This window comes from Anolis sagrei, chromosome 5, assembly GCF_037176765.1.
Source record: "Anolis sagrei isolate rAnoSag1 chromosome 5, rAnoSag1.mat, whole genome shotgun sequence".
Classification (NCBI taxonomy): Eukaryota; Metazoa; Chordata; class Lepidosauria; order Squamata; family Dactyloidae; genus Anolis; species Anolis sagrei.
Genome location: NC_090025.1, coordinates 99580500 through 99603611, shown reverse-complemented (window position 1 = coordinate 99603611; position 23112 = coordinate 99580500). Strand labels below are relative to the sequence as shown.

General features: G+C 40.3%; 1 protein-coding gene across 3 annotated transcripts in view; it reads right to left on the bottom strand.

Annotated features, from left to right (window-relative positions):
- The window catches only part of LOC132776469 (proline-rich protein 5-like), a 157537-nt gene that overhangs the window by 34570 nt on the left and 99855 nt on the right, over nt 1–23112 (bottom strand). Inside the window, exons 1-5 of one of the 3 annotated variants that reach the window (XM_067468914.1) lie at nt 15845–15989; nt 8112–8225; nt 6357–6394; nt 4768–4888; nt 1885–2019 (exon numbers count right to left, since the gene is read on the bottom strand). In XM_067468914.1, the coding sequence (XP_067325015.1) occupies nt 1885–2019; nt 4768–4804 (172 nt within the window). In that variant the 5' untranslated portion in view covers nt 4805–4888; nt 6357–6394; nt 8112–8225; nt 15845–15989. Of the gene's footprint in view, nt 1–1884; nt 2020–4767; nt 4889–6356; nt 6395–8111; nt 8226–15844; nt 15990–23112 lie in introns of those variants that run through there. The other 2 variants (XM_067468915.1, XM_060778157.2) reach the window with 2 other exon arrangements.

Below are 23112 nucleotides of genomic sequence, written 5' to 3'. Positions count from 1 at the left end.
GAGAGGAAGGAGATACAATGGATGGGAATAGGGGAACAAAGAGGGTTACTCGGGAGCAAGAATTGGATGAGGAGCGACAGAAGAAGAGGATCTGGGATATACTTACTGCTCCCACAGATGAATCATTTGTGGGTTTTTCTGGGAATGATGAGTCTGAGAGTGATGAAGATGGAGATGACACATTGGACTGGACTAAGGTAAAACAGGTACAAGATGTATGTGTGGAGCCGACATCTAGTGACACATTTATGGGGTTCTCTGGTAATGAGGATTGGCAACCGGGAAATACATCTGAGTCTTGGGGGAATCTAAGTCTTGACAGAAGATGGAGAAGTTGGAGGGATGGGAGTAGGAGTTCACGTGTGGAATCAAGAACAGCTGCTAGAGATAATGACGGGGCGGAGGACAGCTCATCTTCTGATTATGATGTGTAACATAAAAGTAGGTTCTGAAATGGGGAATCTTTGCAGAAGGCAAGGTGTTGGTTTATGTCCGTGCATTGGGTTCTTGTCGCCGCCTGTCTCGTGTTGGCATTGGATCCTGGATCTACAGGTTGCTGCTTCTGTTCATGTGTGCTTCGACTTGGCTTGGATTCTCATGAGTGTGGATTTCCCCTTCTTTGACTTCGGACTGGTTTGACTATGACGCTGCCTACGTGGACTTTGGAATTTTGCTACTTTGGAATTTGGCTTACGACGACTTCAGACTTTATTTGACTACGCTTTCTTTGCTGTGGCTCTTTTGTTTGTTAACCGTTTGCTTGCTGTGCAATTTTGTGTGACTTTCAGAGCGTTTTGTTTTAATCCGGTTCTTTTCTCCGGATAATCCGGATTATTGCTTCCGTTTCCTTTTCGCACCAGGACTGGTTGTTACCTTTGTGCTTTGACCAGAGACACTGAGTTAAGTGTCTCTGAGTCCTTTTCACTTTGCTTAATAAACTCTATTTTGGAAATAAATCTGAGTCTGGCCTTTTAAGGCGCCAGTGTCCCGACATCCACTGCCTTAATTAAATGTCTTATGACAGATGAAAACATGATGGAAAAATGAGAAAGTCACATTGTATACCTTATGTTGAGTTAAATCTTAAGTCCTTACATTTCACACTTTGAGAGGCCCTTACTACAGTGTTTCCTTTTGTGTAAATCAATCTTAAACGTTAACGACAGAAATGAATACAATTAAACTGATTTCAATCTAGGAAAACATTAAAAGTGTGAAAAGAATGTCACAGCAAGCTTGCAGTGTGTTCAACAAGATGAATGTTTTAGTGAATGATTCAAAATCTGTTAAACTGTGGAATTAACATAACTACAAACATCTGAAAATCTACCTCTCTGCAGGAAAAAATGATATAGGCACAGCTACATTATTTGGACAGCTACATTATTTAATAGGTATGACAGAAATTGGCTGTTCTAAAAACCTAATAAAAGTGCATATTTTTGAATCTGTTAAAGGAGAATTAAACCTATATAAATTCTGCATGAATAGCATCACGATATACATCATTTTCATTTCTAGGTAAGTGGACACCACTTATCATATAATGGATGTAACAGTATAATTTTATTAAACTGGAGAGAGATCTATTTCTGAAAAGGTTAAGTGTCATCTCATCACACATACCAGTAGCATTCTCAGTATTTCAATTCTCAATGCAGAAGATGTAAGAAACTCATCTGGAAAAGCTCAAAGGCCTGATAGAAGTTTCCAGCCATGAGTTTTGTTGTTACATACAGGCTTCCACTTTAAACATATGCCTTATAACCGAAAGTAATAGTCTCCACCAAAGTTTGTGACTGATTCACATTAAACACAAAACCATTACAGGGTATAATGACATGAAGAAAAAGAAAATGCTGAACAAGTTTTCCGCAAACTCACCTGCAAAGTGAATGATATTGTGCCTTGCCACATCATAATACGGGTGAGTCATGCTCACTTGAGCATCTCTTCTTGGTACAGATACAAATGAGTTCTCACCCATAGCTGCATTTTCTGCTTCATCTTTCTGTAATTCTGTGGCAAAACAAAAATTGAGGAGCATTTACTGAATTCCCACTTTCCTAATAAAAACACAAGCTCTTCTTCAAACAACTCCAGTGTAACTGTTAAGTATAACTATCTCTTCCCCAGTCAACTCTGAATCATGAGATTTGAATTTGCATTCTATTACTGCTATATGTCAATTTTGTACCCTGTGCTCGGTGTATGTTTTTATAATAGTGTGTTTTTATCTAAGTATTTTATTGTATTAATTTTATTATATTAATTATATGTTCTGTTGTACCCCACCTCTAGCCATTAAGAGAGGCTGGTAACAAATACAATGTATGATTATTATTACAGTTACTATTATTGTTGTTGTTGTTATTAACACCAAGCACTTCCAGTTCAGAATTTTATGTCAAATACCCGACATGTAAATACCTCTGGGAAATCCACATCCAGGGCATTAAGGCAACTGCTCTGCTCCAGCTTATGCCCCCCAGTACTCTGGTATATACTCTCTGATCCTGAAGATAACTTTGTTTTTCTAGTTGGTAGTTGCTTACAAAAATACTATTGCTAGATAATGAAGTTGCCCAAGCTATTTATACCAAATTGTACCGCAGTGAATTCTAGTGTCTTTTTGTCTGTCCTGGAGTGATGCATATCAAGTTCAATAGACAATCCCAAATTATGAAAATGTATTAATGGAATTAAATTATTGGAATGATTAGTGATACTTTTAATATTTTGTTTTTCAATGCATGTGTTAATTAGTCGGCATGTTTAAAGGATAGGGCAAATAATCAGAGATTTTTTTTTGTTTAACTGCTAGCCAATGTTATGTTTTAAAATATAGTAATGCCAATTTTCTGGTGCATAAAATATAGGACACTGCATATAAATTTAAGCTTTCTATAGATAACTGAAAACATGAGATAAATTTTACAAGCATTTAGTAACATTCTACTGGCAAAATTAAGTGAGGTACTAAGCGTGATGAAAATCTATTGTTATTCCCATATTTCCTCATGTATAATTTGACCTTGTGTGTAAATTGAGGGTAGATTTTGGAGTCAAAATTATGGATTTTTCACTCATGGATAGGTTGAGGGCAGAACTTTGGTGAATGTAACAAATATTTTCCTTTCCTTTTAAAAACACATTCTTAGGAAAAGCTAAAGAGAAGGAAACAATCTGTTTATTTAAGGAGCTGCAATGGGGAGGTGTGGGGATTGCACTACTGAGCTTAAAATGCCTACATCTACAGAAATACAGACAGGGAAAGAAATATTAATGATAGAAAAGCATAGTAATGTAGCCTGTGAGGAAAGGGGGGCAGAGATAGAAGACGAAGGAAAACAAGCTGTCTCTATTGATAAAAGCTTCCTGCATAAGTTTCCTTACAAAAAGATGTGCAGTGGGCATTTTAAAAGGTGATTTTTATTGCAAGTAGCTATTAAACATGTCACTTCAGTCTCTCTGCTTAAAAGCTTATTCAGGCTCCCCCACATTGCTGATGAAAGCCATTTGAGCTGAAAAGTAAGTTGAGGGAGGGCTACCTTTCTTTCTCCGGTCTGGGCAAGGAAAGAAGCACTTCCTGCCTATAACGTTTTGTCTGTGTGTTTGTGCAGGGCTCCTATTCCAGCATTGACTTGTGAAAAAGTAAACTCAGGATTTTGGGAGGGGGGCGGGGAGGAGCTTTTACTCATGCAGGAGTGCAAGGAGTATGAAGTAGTTTAGAAATTGATGTCTGTAATACTGTCTTAGGCCCCCGGCGGCACAGCAGGTTAAACTGAGGGGCTGAACGTGCTGACCGAAAGGTTGGTGGTTCAAATCTGGGGTGTGGAGTGAGCTCCCACTGTTAGGCCCAGCTTCTGCCAACCTAACAGTTTGAAATCATGCAAATGTGAGAGCAATAGGTACAATTTCTGTGGGAATGTAATGGCACTCCATGCAGCCATGTTGGCCACATGACCTTGGAGGTGTCTACAGACAACGCCGACTCTTTGGCTTAGAAATGAGTTCCACCTTCCAGAGTTGGACACGACTAGACTTAACGTCAGACCTTTAATACTGTCTTAACAGAATGATTAATGAACTATTCATATGTTAAGAACCTAAGGAGTAAAGCCAAAGCAGATGTTCTGGAAGCTCACAGGAAGGACGTGAAGAAGATGGCAGCTTGCTGTTACTTGTCCCACACATCTAATACCATACTATAATCCCATTATCTACTACCTATGGAAGCTTTTGTTATATTGAATAATTTATTTGTATCCAGTAGCAGTGTGTGATTTATGTACAACAAATACATTTCCTACTTCCTATACATTCAAAGTCACACTTCTATATTATTATATGCTAAAATTGATTTTTCAAAATGATGGCCTCCTAATGAGATGGCCATATGGTTACGTTTGCTGACACGTCTTCAAAAGATAACATACAATCAGGCAGCCTCTAGCCTCATTCAATACTTGTCTGTGTAGAGTAATGACTCCCATTTGTGCTGCAATATGTGATGATAGCAATATTCCAATAGCCCAGAATTTCACAGGGAGCACATACCAGTAATTCATATAAACTGTGTGTATTAAACTAACCTTCAACCTTAATAGCTTTTGATAATAAGGTACACGCCAGTGCGGTGGTTGTAACTCAAATATATTACACAGTCCTAGCAAAAGTTTTTCATTTAAGAAAAAAAAATCCTTACTAAAACATCTGGAAATATATAAAAGATATATCTTGATGGGCATTATTGGACATATTTACCTATCTCGGCTAACTTTTCAAAATCAATTGCAGACATGCTTTCCGTATACAAAACCAGCCTCGGCAGTCAAATGATGTCTACTGGTTGCTGTGCTGATTGCTCTTGAGTCCTTAGACAACCCTTTAAAAAAGGAATAATTAGAATCATAAAGAGCCTTTCTGCAGCATAATTGTAAAGACACAATCCCAATCCTGTGCTGTTGTGATTACGTAAGGAAGGTCCTCATGGCATGTAGATTCTCCTGTATGTTATCCAATTTGGTTCCAGTTTCCCAGATGCCTAGCGTAAGTTGGGAGGAAAAGCCTACTATTAGGTTCACTATGACAACTGCCCTCGTATTTGCTGCTGTGTGCCTTTAAGTCATTTCCAAGTGACCCTAAAGTGAAACTGGTATCGTGGAGCTTTCTTGACAACATTTGTTCAAAACATTTGCTTTTGCATTCCTCAGAGGTCAAGATAGTGTGACTTGCATAAGGACACTCATTTCCATGGCTGAGCTGGGATTTGAACCCTAGGCTCAACTACAACATGCTGGCTCTACTGTCCTCTAGTTCCTACTTATTTCTAACTCTTGACAGCAGAATGACACTACATAACTATTCTTGCACTTGGGGGGGGGGGGGGGGGGTTACAAAAACTATTCTTACATCTGTGCTTCCAGCTTGGGAGTTCTCCTGGACTCATCACTGAGCCTGGAATCCCAATTAAAACTTGTGCGCCAGCTGCGCCCGTACCTTGGGAAGTCAGACTTGGCCACGGTGGTCCACGCTCTTGTTACATCTAGGATAGACTACTGCAATGCACTCTACGTGGGGTTGCCTTTGAAGACTGCTCGGAAGCTTCAAATAGTCCAACAAGAGGCAGCCAAGTTAATAACTGGGGCGGCATACAGGGAGCATGCGCTAGCTCCACTGTCTGCCAGTTTGCTACCGGGCACAATTCAAAGTGCTGGCATTGGCCTATAGAGCCCTAAATGGCCCTGGCCCAAATTACCTGTCCGAACGCATCTCCCCCTATGAACCATCATGGAGATTAAGGTCCTCCGTGGAGGTCCTGCTTTCTGTCCCGCCCCACAGGCACGATTGGTGGGGACGAGAGACAGGGCCTTCTCGGTGATTGCTCCCTGGCTATGGAACTCCCTTCCTGGTGAGATCAGGTCGGCCCCCTCCCTCCTGTCCTTTAGAAGGATGGTAAAAACTTGGCTGTGGGACCAAGCTTCGGTACAGGGCAATGAAACGGCAATGGGAAAGATGACAGGGCCAATTGGATTTGATGTGGATGGCTAGGACGGTTTTAAATGGTGTATTTGAATATTTTGATAAAAAAAAAAATTATGTATTGTATGTGAATTTGTGTCCTGGCATTGAATGTTTGCCGTGTATATGCTGTACTCCGCCCTGAGTCCCCTTCAGGGTGAGAAGGGCGGAATATAAATGTTTTAAATAAATAAATAAATAACAGAGATGCAAACCATTTCCACTACTGACTTTTGGCTATGCAAGTAAAACACAGAATATTTTCTTCAAATATTCTGCTGCCTGTAAAAGAATAATAATAGTACCGTAATAATAATAATTTTATTTCTTACCAGCCTCTCCTCACAGCATGAGGCAGGTTACCACATTGCTGAAACATATAATCAAAACACATAATCATTTAAAAACACTCTGTAAATACACATATAAAAACATATTCCAATAAAACACATATTAAAATACAAAAAAGTTCATTGAAGTTAAAAGAAGAAATATATTTGTGCGCGTGTGTGTACATATAACTACACATACACAGAGAATTCTGTTGTGATTGGTTGAACATCCATCAGATGTCTTTCAAAAGTCAGATCAAATATTTCACGGAGAGCCCAAAATGACTTAAGAACAGAGGTATTTTTACACACCTCTTTACAGCGGAATGAACTATGTACAGAGATACCTTGCCAGCTCATTCCGAAATAGATGTGATGTACCAGGAAATGTAACCTGGCTCACTACCAAACTAGTCCTGCAGAAGTTGATAGCTATTCAGACACCACGTCTGTCTCATTTTTTAAATAACACCTGCAGACTATGCTAACACCAAAGCTGTAAATTGTTCTTCTCCAAGCTTAGCATATATGCCATATCAGCATCTATATGGTTTTCAAATACATTTCAAACATTGGCAAAAATACCCCTCCAATCTCCCCTGCCCTCCCCCAGGAAAATAAGTCAAGAAAAAAGATAAAATCGGGGAAAGACATCATCTGTCTGGTTTTCAGTGCGTTCAGTCCTGAGAAGCTTCAATTAGAAAGTTTACAGTTACAAGAAAAAAAATATTGTAGTACCCTAGGAAATTAATTTACCCTTGACCACAGTATTCTCTGTTTCTAAGAGATAACATAATCTCCTTAATAGCATTGGACAGCAAGTATTACACTTTGTAGTGAACTGCCAGAAAAAACCCTCTTCTTCACTACTTATAGGTTGGTCTCTCAGTGTGTATTCACAATAGAAATCTAGTAGCCTTATAAAAGAAGTCTAGTTTATATAATTTATGAGATCCTTTGACAACTTGAAAAGAGTTTTACTTTGCATGCCTTTTAAAAATATGTATGGAAAACTGAAAAAACACAAGTTTTTAAAATGATTCAGCACCAATGAATAGGCAAAAGAAAACCAAAGGATTCTTTGCAGTGTGTTTTAACTCTTTGATGTTTCTCTTTGTTCCTGTGAGCTGCAACTCTTCTTTAAATTTAAAATGGAAACTATTGATCTGGATCAGTAAAAGAAAAGGAAAGAAATGCTATTCATACAACCACAAGAATAATACTTTAATTCTTCTAAGAATATCAGACTATTTTAACATATAAAGTATAATTTTGGATTGTGTGGTTGTAATAATTGGTTTTAATGCTTAGATGTTTTTAATTTTATGGTTTTTAATGAATATATGTTTTTATCTCTACATCTGTTCATGCAGCATCAAATTGTTGCCTACTTGTAAGCTGCTCTGAGTCCCCTTCTGAGTGACTCAGAGTAAATAATATAGTAAATAAATAATATAGTAAAAATAATAAACTATGTTACCATCTTGGAAAAAAACTCTGATATTATTAGAGGATTATTAATTTTAAATGCACACACATTAAAATAATATTGCAAGCTTTATTGTCAAACTCCTATATATGTGTGTGTGCGTGCACAAGTTCCAAAATCTGAAAAAATCCAAAATATGGAATCGTTCCAGTACCAAGCATTTAGGATAGCTAGTTTTTAATTACTGAAATTGCAGTGTAGCACATAGGAAATTATTTTTTCTGTGATGCACATTATCATGCCTCCTTGTATAAATACGTTATTACCTGATGTGAATATGAGTCTTCAGTCAAGATAGACAAAACTCACAAAGCACCACAAGGGGAAACAGGGTGCCCACAAGGGGAATGGGGAATAGACTTCAAACTATGGTAGTTTCTCTGAAATGGAGAATAAAAAAAGACTAGGATCAATAATTAAAATACACAAATATATTTTAATACAAAATTAGACAAAATATATACACAAGTCAGCATTCAAGCATGATTACCAGACATTTTCTTTAGTCTATGGAGAACAAAAAAAACATGCAAATGTTTTAGAAAGGATAAGGAGACGCATTGCCTTAAATCCAAGACACAGAGGGCTTAGTGCTACAATCCAACACACAGTGGCGACAGAGGCTGAATAAAATCCTACATGATTTGCTTTGAACTGGAATATATGGCAGTGTGGACTCAGATAAGCCAGTTCAAATCAGATATTGAGGGATTTTCTGCCTAGGTATTCTGGGTTATATGGCTGTGTGGAACAGCCCAGAGACTTGAATGCAGACAACTTAACCAACAGTGGCAAGGTAAATGTAATTGGTATTAGTGACGGTAGAAGAAATTGAGAATAAAACTCAAAATTAATCCATGTTTCATATACACTGTATACACATAGCCTACAGGTAATTTTATATATAATATTCCTAAAAAAAATTGTGAATGAAACAAAGTTTGTGTATACTGAACCATCATAAAGCAAAAGTGTCACCATCTCACAAACAATTTTGGATTTCCAGCTTAACTGGCTGCTCAACTACTGCTACATCCTATTGATTTAACCAGTTGAGCTACTAACTAAATACTTCTGTATCTTTAAGTGAAATAAGAAGAACTGTAACTTAACTGGCTTGAGCCCTAAAAGCAGAAAGTTCACATTAGACCAGGGAGAAAAGATAGAAGGCAGCTTATTCAAAAGCTTTACACTAGATTTTATTTTGGTGGTATCTCTTTCCAGTGATAAGAGATAGGATGGAGAGAAGTACACAGAAAGGTTAATTTTTGAGATGGATTGAGATGCAGCCTTGAGAAAGGCAAGATGATAGCTTTGTGTGCTATCATTCCAGCTTACAAACCGCATTGAGTCACCTATTATAGGTTGAGAAACGCGGTATAGAAATAAAGCAAATAAATACAAGCTGATCATTTTTTGGAAAGCCATTTTCTCAGAGTCCCATGCGTTCAACATCTGAGTTCAAACAATAAGAGAATTTTTGTTTTATGTGCAGGAAATATATACTACTCAGAACCAAGAAAGAAATATTTCTTGAGAGCTGCCTTGTACAGTTAACACTCAGGCAAACACAGACATCCTAAACTGACTTCTATGAATGACTCTGAACTGCACCATCAGAAGTTGCATTAGTGGTCCCTTCTACACTGTCATATAAAATCCAGATTATCTGGTTTGAACTGGATTATATAGCAATGTAGACTTATATAATCCAATTTAAAATAGATGATGTGGATTACCTGCTTTGATAATTTGGATTATATGGCAGTGTAGAAGGGGCCAGTGTTACTAAGTGTGCATCAAAAGACATAATTTTTCTTAATGCTAAAGACAAGAAGTAAAATTGGAAGAGAAAAAAAAGAAAACCTATGATGTAAGAGTTTGAGCATTGGACAATTTGGTTCAAATCCCCACTCAGTCATGGAAACCAATTGAAGAGTAAGTCACACTTTCTCAGACTCAGAGGAAGATCAAAGCACACCTTCTATTAACAAATCTTGCCAAGAGAACTTCATGGTAAGTTCACTTTAGGGTTGCCATAAATTGTGAATGATTTGAAGGAATACAACAATGACAACAAAAAAAAAGGAAATATATATTATAAGTATGACTAAACCCTCTTCCACACAGCCATATAATCCAGATTATCAAATCAGATAATCCACATTATCTGCTTTGAACTGGATTATAAGAGTCTACACTACAATATAATCAAGTTCAAAACAGATAATTTGGATTTATATGGCAGTGAAGAAGGGGCCTGAAACACAGAACAACAAGGGCTAAAGGACCAAAATGTCACAACAAAGAGGAAGCTTAAAATACACTAGAGACTATATCATCATTAATGAAGTAAATAGCAAACCAGACAAATAATACTGGAGACTGGTTCCAAACCTCATTGATTTCACAAATCACAGTCATTCAAAGCCAAATACAAACCTATCACATGCTCAGTTCTTGGATACTGGTCAGAATGAATTTGCAATTTCTGGAAGGGATGCAGATAAACTGCAGGGAGCCAGGCTGTTGATAGTTTATTCTCCAGAAAGAAAAACTGAAACCAAACAATTGCAATGACAGAATGAAAGAGCACCGTGATTGAATAAAATCCCTACAGCCCATACAGTCATATGTCATGTATACTTGTGTATAAGTCACGAAATGTTAGACAAAATCCATAATTTTGCCTCTAAAACTTACCCTTAACATGTACCCAAGCATATATGGTAAACTTGCTGCCACTTCAAATGCCATGCCTGTTCAAAAACCAATGCACGCTATCACCAAAACCAAACCACTTTATTATATTGAATTGTCCTAAAAATCTGTTTTATTTACTTGCTGGCTTACTTACATACCATATTTTAATCCCACCTTTCTCTTGATATAGGGATTTAAGGTAACTAACACGAAATATAAAACAATATTAATTAAAAGAACATGAATGAATACATATAAATATAAAAATTAAACAATTACATTATGCTATCAAAAACATTAAATATTAAAATGCATTAAAACATGAACCCACCTTAAAAGCAATCACACCATCTTTAAAAGCTTGACCCTCATTGGCTTAAAATTTCTGATAGCAGGTGAATGCCTACAAAAGGCATGCAGGGCCAGGGGCCATCCTTGTCTCTTTAGACAGGGAGTTCCAGAGTCTGGGAGCAACCACTGATAAGGCCCTCTCCCTAGTTCCCACCAAATGAGCCTGAGAGGATGATGGGATGAGCAAACGCCTTCTCAAGATGATTGTAGTGTTCTGACAGGTTCATAAAAAGAGATAGAGTCCTATAAATCCCTATATGGATGTAAGCCATATAGGGATTTATAGGTCAGAATTTACAAGTGTTGAAGGAATCTTTTAACTACCATGTTTCATCACATAACAGTTGCCATTGCATAACAGTCGTATGTGGGGTCCTGGTATTGATATTTAAGTATTTCTCACATCAACAGTCACTCCCTGCTGTAAACACCCATCCCCTCACCCAACCATAGACCCCACCTGCTTGCTTCCCTCACTTGCCCAAAAACCAATTCATCTACCTTAAAAGCAATCACACCATCTTTAAAAGCTTGACCCTCATTGGCTTAAAATTTCTGATAGCAGGTGAATGCCTACAAAAGGCATGCAGGGCCAGGGGCCATCCTTGTCTCTTTAGACAGGGAGTTCCAGAGTCTGGGAGCAACCACTGATAAGGCCCTCTCCCTAGTTCCCACCAAATGAGCCTGAGAGGATGATGGGATGAGCAAACGCCTTCTCAAGATGATTGTAGTGTTCTGACAGGTTCATAAAAAGAGATAGAGTCCTATAAATCCCTATATGGATGTAAGCCATATAGGGATTTATAGGTCAGAATTTACAAGTGTTGAAGGAATCTTTTAACTACCATGTTTCATCACATAACAGTTGCCATTGCATAACAGTCGTATGTGGGGTCCTGGTATTGATATTTAAGTATTTCTCACATCAACAGTCACTCCCTGCTGTAAACACCCATCCCCTCACCCAACCATAGACCCCACCTGCTTGCTTCCCTCACTTGCCCAAAAACCAATTCATCTACGCATAAACACATTCATTCACTTGGACATCCATCCATCCGCTGCCCACCCACTTCCAAGAACTGTTTTCTCTCTGTGTTTAGGGTGCCAATTCTTTGTATACCCTAGTAAAGACACAATAAACCTGCTCATATTTACATTAATCCACCTATCCTTCTAACAATTTAATAGTTCTATCATATCATAGTATTACATTTTTTTAAAGTTAATATCTATTATGCATGTGTGACACATGCTGCCAAGGGAAAATACTGCTTTTCCTTGCAGCTTAAAAAACCTTTCTGCCTTGTCACGCTGGAATAAGTCTTACAGTAGGGAACCACAAATATGCATGTTTACTAGGCTGCTCTTATTTATTGTAAGCCTTCGATGCTTTGAATGAAAGTGGTTTACTCATTCAAAATTGATCTAGACTGGCTTCAAAACAAGTGGGCTACAGGGATCCTCTTGCTGTATTGATCTTGTCTCAAACAATGCTGCTACCGTATTAGCTGTACTGCAACCATAGGCTACACTGCATGAGGCAGCAACATCCTATATCTGCCTGGATAGTGTAGAGATCTACTGGGTAAAGATGATTAGCTGCTACTCACAATAAACATTAATGATCAATCACTTATGAAATCTACTTTGTATTAAATTAACTGACTGTAAAAGGAAGTAACAACAAAGAATTATGTTAGGCTAAATTCATGTTCAAAAAGATTACATCCCATGGGTACTATGCTTTGGATCTTAGACTGAAACATTTTTTTTCAGATGGCAATTTTAATTTAATTAATCTGGCAAGCTACTGTACAACGGTCCAGTGCATCACAACCACACATTAAAAAATGCAGAGTGATTCACGGGGAATTCTAAAGCTCAAATAAATTAGCTCTTTGTAAAGAATATTAATATATTAAATACAGGGTTTCTGAAGTGTTAGAAAACAGAGCAAAAAAAGAGGAAGAAAACAGGTAACACGCAGTCAACATCTCTGCCTTGTCTGATCCATTTCTCTTCATATTCCCTGCTTTGTCACTTGTCATACTACACATATTACAGACATTCATTTATAAGAAAGACCCCAAGAATGCTAGTTTGTTCAAGTCTTCTCTCTAGTCTCAAATCTTATCCCAAGTCAACATCAGAATTTATTTTGACAGCTTTCCTTCACCTTGGTTTTATTAACACCACACGACCATTATTGTTGCATATGGCAACAGCAAAATTTGCCAAGAGAGAGGTTGTCTTTGCTTCCCTTGGAGGTTGAGAGAGGGCTCATCCACATGGACCCTATATCCCAGGATCTGATTGCAGATTATCCGTTAACCCCAGCTTATCTAAGAGTAGGGACTTAGGGCGGATCTAGACAGCCCCTTTATTGCAAAAACTTCCGCAATAAAAAGGGGGCTGTCCAGACAATGTTTTGGCCAAACCAGAATTAATCCACCTCAAACCAGGAAAACTGTGGTTTGTGGCGTATTAATTTGATAGTGGGTTTATTCCGCGCCTTCTTGGAATGGCAGATAACCCATTTCAAATCTGATATTGTGGGATTTTCTGCCTTGGTATTCTGGGTTATATGGCTGTATGGAACAGCCCAGAGACTTGAATGCAGACATCCTAACCAGCAGTGGCAAGGTAAATGTAATTGGTATTAGTGAAGGTAGAAGAAATGGAGAATTAATATTTCTAAAAACTTTGTGAATGAAACAAAGTTTGTGTATGCTGAACCATCATAAAGCAAAGGTGTCACCATCTCACATAATGGAAGCTTTCCAAATGTTTTATGTTATTCAAAATCTTTACACTAGAATTTTTTTTTTTTTGCACCACCTGACATCCACCAGGAAGTAGCAACCAATAGTGAAAGGACCAAGGCAGTGACATCCCCAGCTCATGCCCTGTTTGGATATCAGCACGTCAACGACTTAAATCAAGAGATTGAGAAGGTTGAGAAACACTAGATTATGGATTTATGAATTGACGAACGTTGACCACAAGATGATTTTATTGCTGCTGTTGTTTTAATTTTGACTGTTTTAATTAGTTATAACAGCGCTACAAAACAGTGCTACAAAAAAAATGACTGTTTTAATTAGTTATAACAGTGCTACAAAACAGGAGCTTTTTTGTTGAGTTCCAGGGCCAGAGAAGCAGATGGCGGAAACAGAAGAATGGCCTGCCTCAGGGGAGCGTGCTCGCTCCATCCATGTTCAACATCTACACAAATGACCAGCCATTGCCAGAAGGGACAGAGAGTTTCATCTATGCTGATGATCGTGCCATTACCGCTCAGGGAGCTTTGAGATGGTAGAACAGAAGCTCTCCGAAGCTCTAGGTGCTCTTACTGCCTATTACAGGGAAAACCAACTGATCCCTAATCCATCTAAAACACAGGCATGTGCCTTTTACCTTAAGAACAGACAAGCATCCCGAGCTCTGAGGATGACCTGGGAAGGAATCCCACTGGAGCATTGCAGCGCACCCAAATACCTGGGAGTCATTCTGGACCATTCTCTGACCTACAAGAAGAACTGCCTGAACATCAAACAAAAAGTGGGTGCTAGAAACAACATCATACGAAAGCTGACTGGCACAACCTGGGGATCACAACCAGACACAGTGAAGACATCTGCCCTCGCGCTATGCTACTCTGCTGCTGAGTACGCATGCCCAGTGTGAAACACATCTCACCACACTAAAACAGTGGATGTGGCTCTTAATGAGACATGCCGCATTATCACGGGGTGTCTGCGCCCTACACCACTGGAGAAATGACACTGCTTAGCCGGTATTGCACCACCTGACATCCGCCGGGAAGTAGCAGCCAATAGTGAAAGAACCAAGGCAGAGACATCTCCAGCTCATCTCTTGTTTGGGTTTCAGCCAGCACGTCAACGACTTAAATCAAGAAATAGTTTTCTTAGATCTACAGAGACACTCGCTGGAACACCTCAGCAAGCGAGAGTTCAAAAGTGGCAGGCTCAAACACCAGAGGCACTCCAAGTGGCCAGATACTGGTCAAAGGACATTTAATCAGCTACCAAGTTTGCCAAATTTGTGTGTGTTTTTTTTAATCTGTTCATTTGTTTTGTTCTGTTAGAAATGTAATACAATGTTCTGGTTGCGGATGACACAATAAATAAATAAATAAATAAAGTTATAACAGTCGTCGTTATACTGTAAATTGTATATTGTATTTTGTGAATTGTTGGGCATCGAATTGTGCCTTTTGTAAGCCGCCCTGAGGGGGTTGAGAAGGGCGGGGTAGAAGCACCCCAAATAAATAAATAAACTTTCTTTCTAAAGGCCAAGGAGGGAGGGAGCCTATCTAATGTTGCTGGGCTTTTAAACTGAGGCTGGATGGCCATCTGTCAGGGGTGCTTCGATTGTGCTCTTCTTGCATGGCAGGAGGTTGCAGTATACACTTTGTGTCTCTTCCGATTCAATGACAAATCACACCTTCTGCTTTATCAATGCCTGCAGTGCACCTGAGGCCGTTTTGCCTGCTTTAGGAGCCAAGGGCGCGCACACCTGGTTTCCTGGCGGGGCCTGGCAGCCTTTGCTGGGACAATCCCTTTCGGTTTCACTGGGAGCGGCGCCCAAAACAATGGTTCCTACTGGGAAGCCTGTGCCAAAGCGGTGGCCTGGGGAAAAGTTTATTTCTTGACGCCCAAGCACCGTTCCCAAAAGCCTGTGGCCTCGAATGGGAGAGGGAGGGAGCGAGAGAGAGAGAGAGACTGGCTCGGCCGGGCCCCTCTTCCAAAACAAACGCTGGGCTGTGAGGGAACTCTGTGGGCGACCAAAGAGAGGGAAAGGCGTGAAAGGCGGGCAGAGAATGGCGGGGGCCTCTCTCTGTATGCGTGTACTTCGTCTTCCCACAAATGTCAAGTAGCCCCCAAGGCCCAAGCAGGCGGCGAGGCGCCTTTGCACTTACCTGGCCGACACCTGTCCCCAAAGGTCCGCCTCCCTCTCTCCTTCCTTCCTCCCTTCCTTCGTATAAGGCCTGCTTTTCTCACGCTGGGCGGGGCTTCGTTTGAAGCGAAGGCCTCAGGAAAAGAGCGGGAAGCGCCCAGCCTGCAATTCCACTGAAGGGGAAAAGCCCCGCATTACGTCATTTTTATTGCCCTGTTGTTGCTGAACTGTTTCCTTTCTTCTCTCTTCTTTCCCCGAAGGGCAACATTTCTCTGGAATGTGTTTCTTGTTTAAAGTTTTGTCCCCTTCCTCTAACCCAGTGTTTCTCAACCTGGGGGTCAAGACCCCTGCGGGGGGGGGGGGGTCCCAAAGACCATCAGAAAATACAGCATTTTCTGTTGCTCATGCAAGTTCTGTCTGGGAAGTTTGGCCCAATTCTATCCTTGGTGGGGTTCAGAATGCTCTTTGCTTGTAGGTAAACTATAAATCCCAGCAACTCCAACTCCCAAATATCAAGGTCTATTTTCCCCAAACTCCACCAGTATTCACATTTAGGCATATTGAGTATTCGTGCCAAGTTTGGTTCAGCAGAAGCATACACGAAGCTTGACCCAGGCATGTAGCCGGGGGGGGGGGGGGCTCAGGGGGCTTCAGCCCCCCCCCCCCGAAATTCTCATGGTGGTCCGCGAGAAGGCCTTACTGGTGCATTACTTAAACTGTTATGTTTGTTCATATCATGATTTGATCACCATACTCAATATATCCCATATGCATGGGGGTATTGGGGCAACGAAAGAAAAGGTTTGCTAGGGTAGACCCTCTTTCACTCAGACTCAGCCCCCCCCCGAAACTCAGCCCCCCCCTGAACCCCCCCCCCCCGGAAAAAAATTCACACACACCCCCGAAACGAAATCCTGGCTACAGGCCTGGCTTGACCTGTCACTGAACATCAAGAAAACCAAAGTGCTGTTCCAGCAGTCACCAGCCATCCCCTCCCCAATGCCAGAGATACAGCTTGATGGTGTAGCATTAGAACATGTTGACCATTTCCGCCACCTTGGCAGCCACCTCTCCACCAAAGTCAACATCGACGCCGAAATACAACACCGCCTGAGCTCTGCAAGTGCAGCATTTTCCCGAATGAAGCAAAGAGTGTTTGAGGACCGGGACATCCGTAGGGATACCAAGGTGCTTGTCTATAAAGCTATTGTCCTCCAAACCCTGCTATATGCTTGTGAGACGTGGACTGTCTACAGACGTCACATGCAACTCCTGGAACGATTCCATCAGCGCTGCCTCTGGAAAATCCTGCAAATCTCCTGGGAAGACAAGCGGACAAACGTCAGTGTGCTAGAAGAAGCAAAGACCACCAGCACTGAAGCAATGGTCCTCCAACATCAACTCCACTGGGCCGGCCACGTTGTCCGGATGCCCGACCACCATCTCCCAAAGCAGTTGCTCTACTCTGAACTTAAGAACGGAAAACGGAATGTTGGTGGACAGGAAAAGAGATTTAAAGATGGGCTCAAAGCCAACCTTAAAAATTCTGGCATAGACACTGAGAACCGGGAAGCCCTGGCCTTTGAGCGTCCCAGCTGGAGGACAGCTGTGACCAGCAGTGCTGCAGAATTCGAGGAGGCACTAGTGGAGGGTGAAAGAGAGAAAGGTGCCGGGAGGAAGGCGCGTCAAGCCAACCCCGACCAGGACCGCCTTCCACCTGGAAACCAATGCCCACACTGCGGAAGAAGATGCAGAGCAAGAATAGGGCTCCACAGCCACACACGGACCCACAAGGAAACCCATAATGGAAGACCATCTTACTCGGCCAACGAGGGATCGCCTAAGTAAGTAAGTAAGTAAAGTTCAGCTCCATCATTGTTTGAGTCCACAGTGCTCTCTGGATGTAGGTGAACTACAACTCCTAAATTCAAGGTTTTTTTTTTTTTTTGGTCATGTCAGGAGTGACTTGAGAAACTGCAAGTCGCTTCTGGTGTTGAGAGAATTGGCTGTCTGCAAGAACGTTGCCCAGGGGATGCCCAGATGATTTGATGTTTTATCATCCTTGTGGGAGGCTTCTCTCATGTCCCCGCATGAGGAGCTGGAGCTGATAGAGGGAGCTCAACCTCCTCTCCCCGGATTCGAACCTGCGACCTGTCGGTCTTTAGTCCTGCCAGCACAGGGGTTTAACCCACTGCGCCACCGGGGGCTCCAAATTCAAGGTCCAATTCTCGGTCGGGGTTGGCTTGACGCACCTTCCTCTTGGCACGTTTCTCTCTTTCTCCCTCCATTCGTGCCTCTTCGAATTCTGCAGCATTGCTGGTCACAGCTGACCTCCAGCTGGAGTGCTCAAGGACCAGGGCTTCCCAGTTCTCCGTGTATATGCCAGACATAGTGATAACAAAGATATAGAGTGGGTGCCATCTGGCTTGACAACAATCCATGTGAAAGAAATGTTGGAGGTTGAACATGAGCTAAGAGTGTGATGCAGTAGCTTTAAAAGTCAATGAGATTTTGAGCTGCATCAAATAAAGTGCCTAGAATGGAGCACGGCTCCTTAAATTGTGGGTCCTGACTCCAAATGGCGTCCCCTTAGCGCAAAGTTGAGGTCCCCAAAACATTGGCATCAGTAAAGGGCTTTTTTACACAACCTGCTAGCAACAATGTCTAGTGTTTACAGTGGACTCTGCAGAAAATGCTTCAGCTGTACTCCACAAAAGCAAAATCGGCCTATTTCACAAACTTTGCAAACACGGATTTATTATCAGTGAAGAATAATAATGTTTATATCTATTTTATAAACTTATATACCTGGGAGTCACATAAAATTTTATCAGGCAGAAAGGGGTTGCAGATAGAAAACGTTCAAGAAACCCTGCTTTAGAGAGTACGCATTATAAGGAAGAGAAGTTGTTGGACATTAATTTTTCTATGGCGTACCAATTTTGTTGTAGTAGTAAAAATATTACTATATTATACTAGAAGTGGGATGAATGCATTGAGAGAAATGGCACATAGGATGAACCCGACCTAATGTCATTTTTTTTCTTTCTTTTTACAGGTGGAGCACCTGCCTGATGGGCCTGTATGTCAGATGTTCTCCTGGGAATGACTTGTTCAACAAAGAAAATAAAGCTTCCTGCTGAATGAGAAATTGCCTCTCTACAGCCACATTCACATCAGCTTCTCATCCTATTCATTCACAGCATCAAAGAATCAGGCTTTCAGAAAAGTTCCAGCCTTGGGGTTGTAAGAATAGTAGAGTGTCATTTACTCAGTTAGGGGCAGCAAAAAGGGAAAGTCTGGCATCTCCCTAGAGGAAGATTTTTCCCTAAAGGACATTGAAAGTGAATAAATCAAGTAAACTGTGATTTTTTAAAAGGCTTATTCTATTGGTTTTTCTAGCTGTGAACCAAAAGAATCTAGTGAATGGATGTATATAAAGAATTTGCCTTATCTAATTCACTGTTATAAAGGCTTCCCATGCTGTGCGCATGAACACAGGAGTTTGTATAGTCATAGTCAATGTTCCAGCTTGGGAAAATAAATGCAATTGAGGTCCACCTGAATCAAACCATGAGATTTTTACAGAACTGAATAACTTAAGGCAAGGTTGGGCAACTACTTTGGGTCCAGGGTTTTGTTTTGTTTTTTTACACTAGCAAAGTGCAGAAGGGTCAGACATTAAAAAAAAAAGATTCAGTTGAAAATGCATAAATAAAGTATACAAAATAGATTTGAAATTAGCTGACATTAATGAAAAATTAATTGTACAGCCAATTTTGAAATTATTAAATAATTTATTGTGATACAATTATTAAAAATTCCTCTATCCATTAATGAAATATGAATTCCTCCATTCTACTTGATTATTAAACATTTATTTATTTATTTATTTATTTATTTATTTATTTATACCATTTCTACCCCACCCTTCTCATCCCCGAGGGGGGACTCAGGGCGGCTAACACAGGCAACAGTTCAATGCCAACAGTATCAATAACAACAATATAAACCAACAATATAAAATCCTATTACATAACAAATAGTGATATTAATTAAAATTACAGAATCACATAAAACAAATCACATAATCACAAGTCATATAGCCGTTTCCAATTTTCATAACAATCCTATTGTCCGAGTTCAGTGCCTAAAGTGCTGCTGTGCCCACTAGCCAAAGGCCTGGCTCCAAAACCACGTCTTTAGTTTTTTCCTAAAAGTAAGGAGGGAGGACGCTGATCTAATCTCGCTGGGGAGCGAATTCCACAAGTGGGGGGTCACCACCAAGAAGGCCCTGTCCCTCGTCCCCACCAGACGTATTTGAGACCTTGGTGGGACCGAGAGCAGGGCCTCCCCAGTAGATCTTAAATTACGAGGTGGAATGTAGAGAGAGATACATTCGGATAAGTAAGCTGGGCCGGAGCCGTATAGGGTTTTATAGGCCAAGACCAGCACTTTGAATTGTGCTCGGAGGTGGACCGGCAGCCAGTGGCGCTGACGCAGCAGGGGGGTGCTATGCTCCCTGTATGGCGCTCTGGTGAGTAATCTGGCTGCCGCCCATTGGACTTGTTGAAGTCTCCGAACAGTCTTCAAAGGCAACCCCACGTAGAGTGTGTTGCAGTAATCTATTCGGGATGTAACCAGAGCGTGGACCACCGTGGCCAAGACAGACTTCCCAAGGTATGGGCGCAACTGGCGCACAAGCTTATATTTATATAGCAATGAATTACGTATATGTACATACATTTGTTTTAATTATGATGCCCTAAACTGGTGATACTGAACCAAAAAGAGATGAATTTGACAATGATAATTGCTTTGCTAATCAGCATTGCACTGACGCAGTGCGTTTAGTTTTTCTTACCATTTATAATGGTTAATTACTTTACCACCATATTTTGGAGGTAAATTGCAGTGCCAGCTTATAAAAATCTGGGGAGTACTGGGGTCTTTGCAAAAAAAAAAAAAATCTTGTAGCTGTGTGCAGCCCCTAGACAACATTTTACTTATTCCCAATGCATCTGCGGAGTTTGGATTCCCAGCATGCCTGGCTCCAATGTTCCAAATGAAGACACACAGAGATAAAGACAGGAACGTAGATCTTTATTGCATCATTGATCAAGGAGGATACCATGGGACAGAAGGAAAATCTAAATCTGACATGCCTCTCGTTTGCAAGCATTGACATTTTATAGACTTTTGAAAGACTGGACATTTTCTATGATTTGTGCAGATAAAAAGAACAGCTGCTTTGGAGAGTCCTTCTTTCTCTGTGGACAGAAATGCAGCTGGTTCCCAACCGAAGAAGGGATGCTGTCTTTGGATCTGTCCACAGAGGGTGGTATCCTCATGCACAACTAAAACTGCGCAACACAATCCTGATGTTAATGTGACTGAGAATTTTATTTATAAGATAGGGCTTTACATTCTCATCTTGACAGTAAGCTGTATTGAATTATTGGTGATTATATCATGTCCAGAGCTCAGAAAAGTTATATTTTGGGACTACATCTCACAGAATTTGACTGATCATAATTGTTGGCGGAACCTGACTGTAACTTTCCCAAGCTCCGATCCCATTCCAATTTATATATACCTTTATTGAAGAAATATTTTAATTATACTTAAAAGGGGAAAGAAGGAAATGAGGGGAGGGTTGGATTAGGAAGGGAAGGGAAAGAAAAAAGTAAGAGTAAGAGTAAAAAGTGTGGGGTTTTGGCGGGGAAGGGAATAATGCAAAAATAGGGGAATAGATGAAGGGTAAAAGTGAGGTTGTTGGGGTGGGGGTTTATAGGGTAAAAACAGGGAAGGGTATGTTGTTGGCTTCCCGTCTTCTCATTCTGGATCCAATCAGTTCGATTCAATAAAGTTGATAACTCTTATCTTTTTAATACTTATGTCCATATCTTCTCTTTCTCCATGAACTTTGTTAGCAAACTCCAAACTGCTTTTGTTGTTGATTGTTTATTTCTTAATTGATGGGTCAAGTTGTCTATATTTCTAATTTCCAGCAATTTAATTATCCATTCTTTAGTACTTGGTATTTCTTTCCCTCTCCAGTAATGGGCATATACTATTCTTGCTGCTAATATTATATAATTAAATAAAACATCTTTACTCCTATCCTTATTTAAATTGATAATCCCCAAGAGGAAATGCTCTGGTTTTAATTGAATTCTAAGTTGGAGGATCTCTTGTGTCATCTTATGGATCTCTTTCCGATTTTTTTTGCCCTGTCACAACTCCACCAAATGTGGTGGAAAGTCCCGCTTCCTTTTTTACATTTCCAACATTTCTCATTTATATTTTTATAGCATTTTGCTAGTTTTACCGGGGTGATATACCAACAGTAAAACATCTTATACCAATTTTCCCATATATCGTATGAGTCTGTGTATTTAATTTTCTTTATCTATATGGTTTTCTAGCTTTCTAAGCTAATATTGTGGCCTATGTTGGCCGCCCATTTGACCATGCAAACTTTCACATTTTCTTTTTCAGTTTCCCATTCCAATAGTTTCTTACATGTTTTTGTAATAAATTTATTTTGTGCTTGTAATATTCCAATTTAGATCACCACTAAACTCAGTTCATGATATAAACTCACTGAAGATGGCAAAGGCCAACAATTTACTTCATTTCATTATCGAAGGCTTTCATGGCTGGAATCACTGGGTTGTTGTAGGTTCTTTGTCCCACCCTGGTCATTCCACAGATATATAAACCCTTTTTCCTAGTTCCAACAGACCTCACTACCTCTGAGGATGCTTGCCATAGATGCAGGCAAAACGTCAGGAGAGAATGCCTCTAGACCATGGCCATATAGCCCGAAAAAACCTACAACAACTCAGTTACTTCATTTCGATCTCATTTTTGCACACAGCAAAGCTCTAAGTAAAATTTTCAGCCCTTTCTTGTATGTGTGATCTTTGAAATCTTAAGTACATCATGCAAATGAATGATAGCTATAGCCCAGTCAGTTGGGGAAATGGCGAGAATCCAAGAAAGCTGTTATATGTGATAAAGGAAACTGATTGCAGCGACCAAATGGGTTATTTGTCTTTCATGCCAGGCCATCAAACAGTAGCTTTTCCAAAAGAAAAGATGAACACTGTTCATATTTTCTTTCACTCAAAGATATTTTAGAATGTGCAGACACACCAATGTCCTGGCAGGTGCCTCAAGAGTGCAAATGCCAGACCTTTTCCCTCCCCAAATAAAGTAGCTGGTGAACTCAAAAGAAAACGTGAAAACTTTCACAGAAAGGCCAACTTACCTGTCCGAACGCAT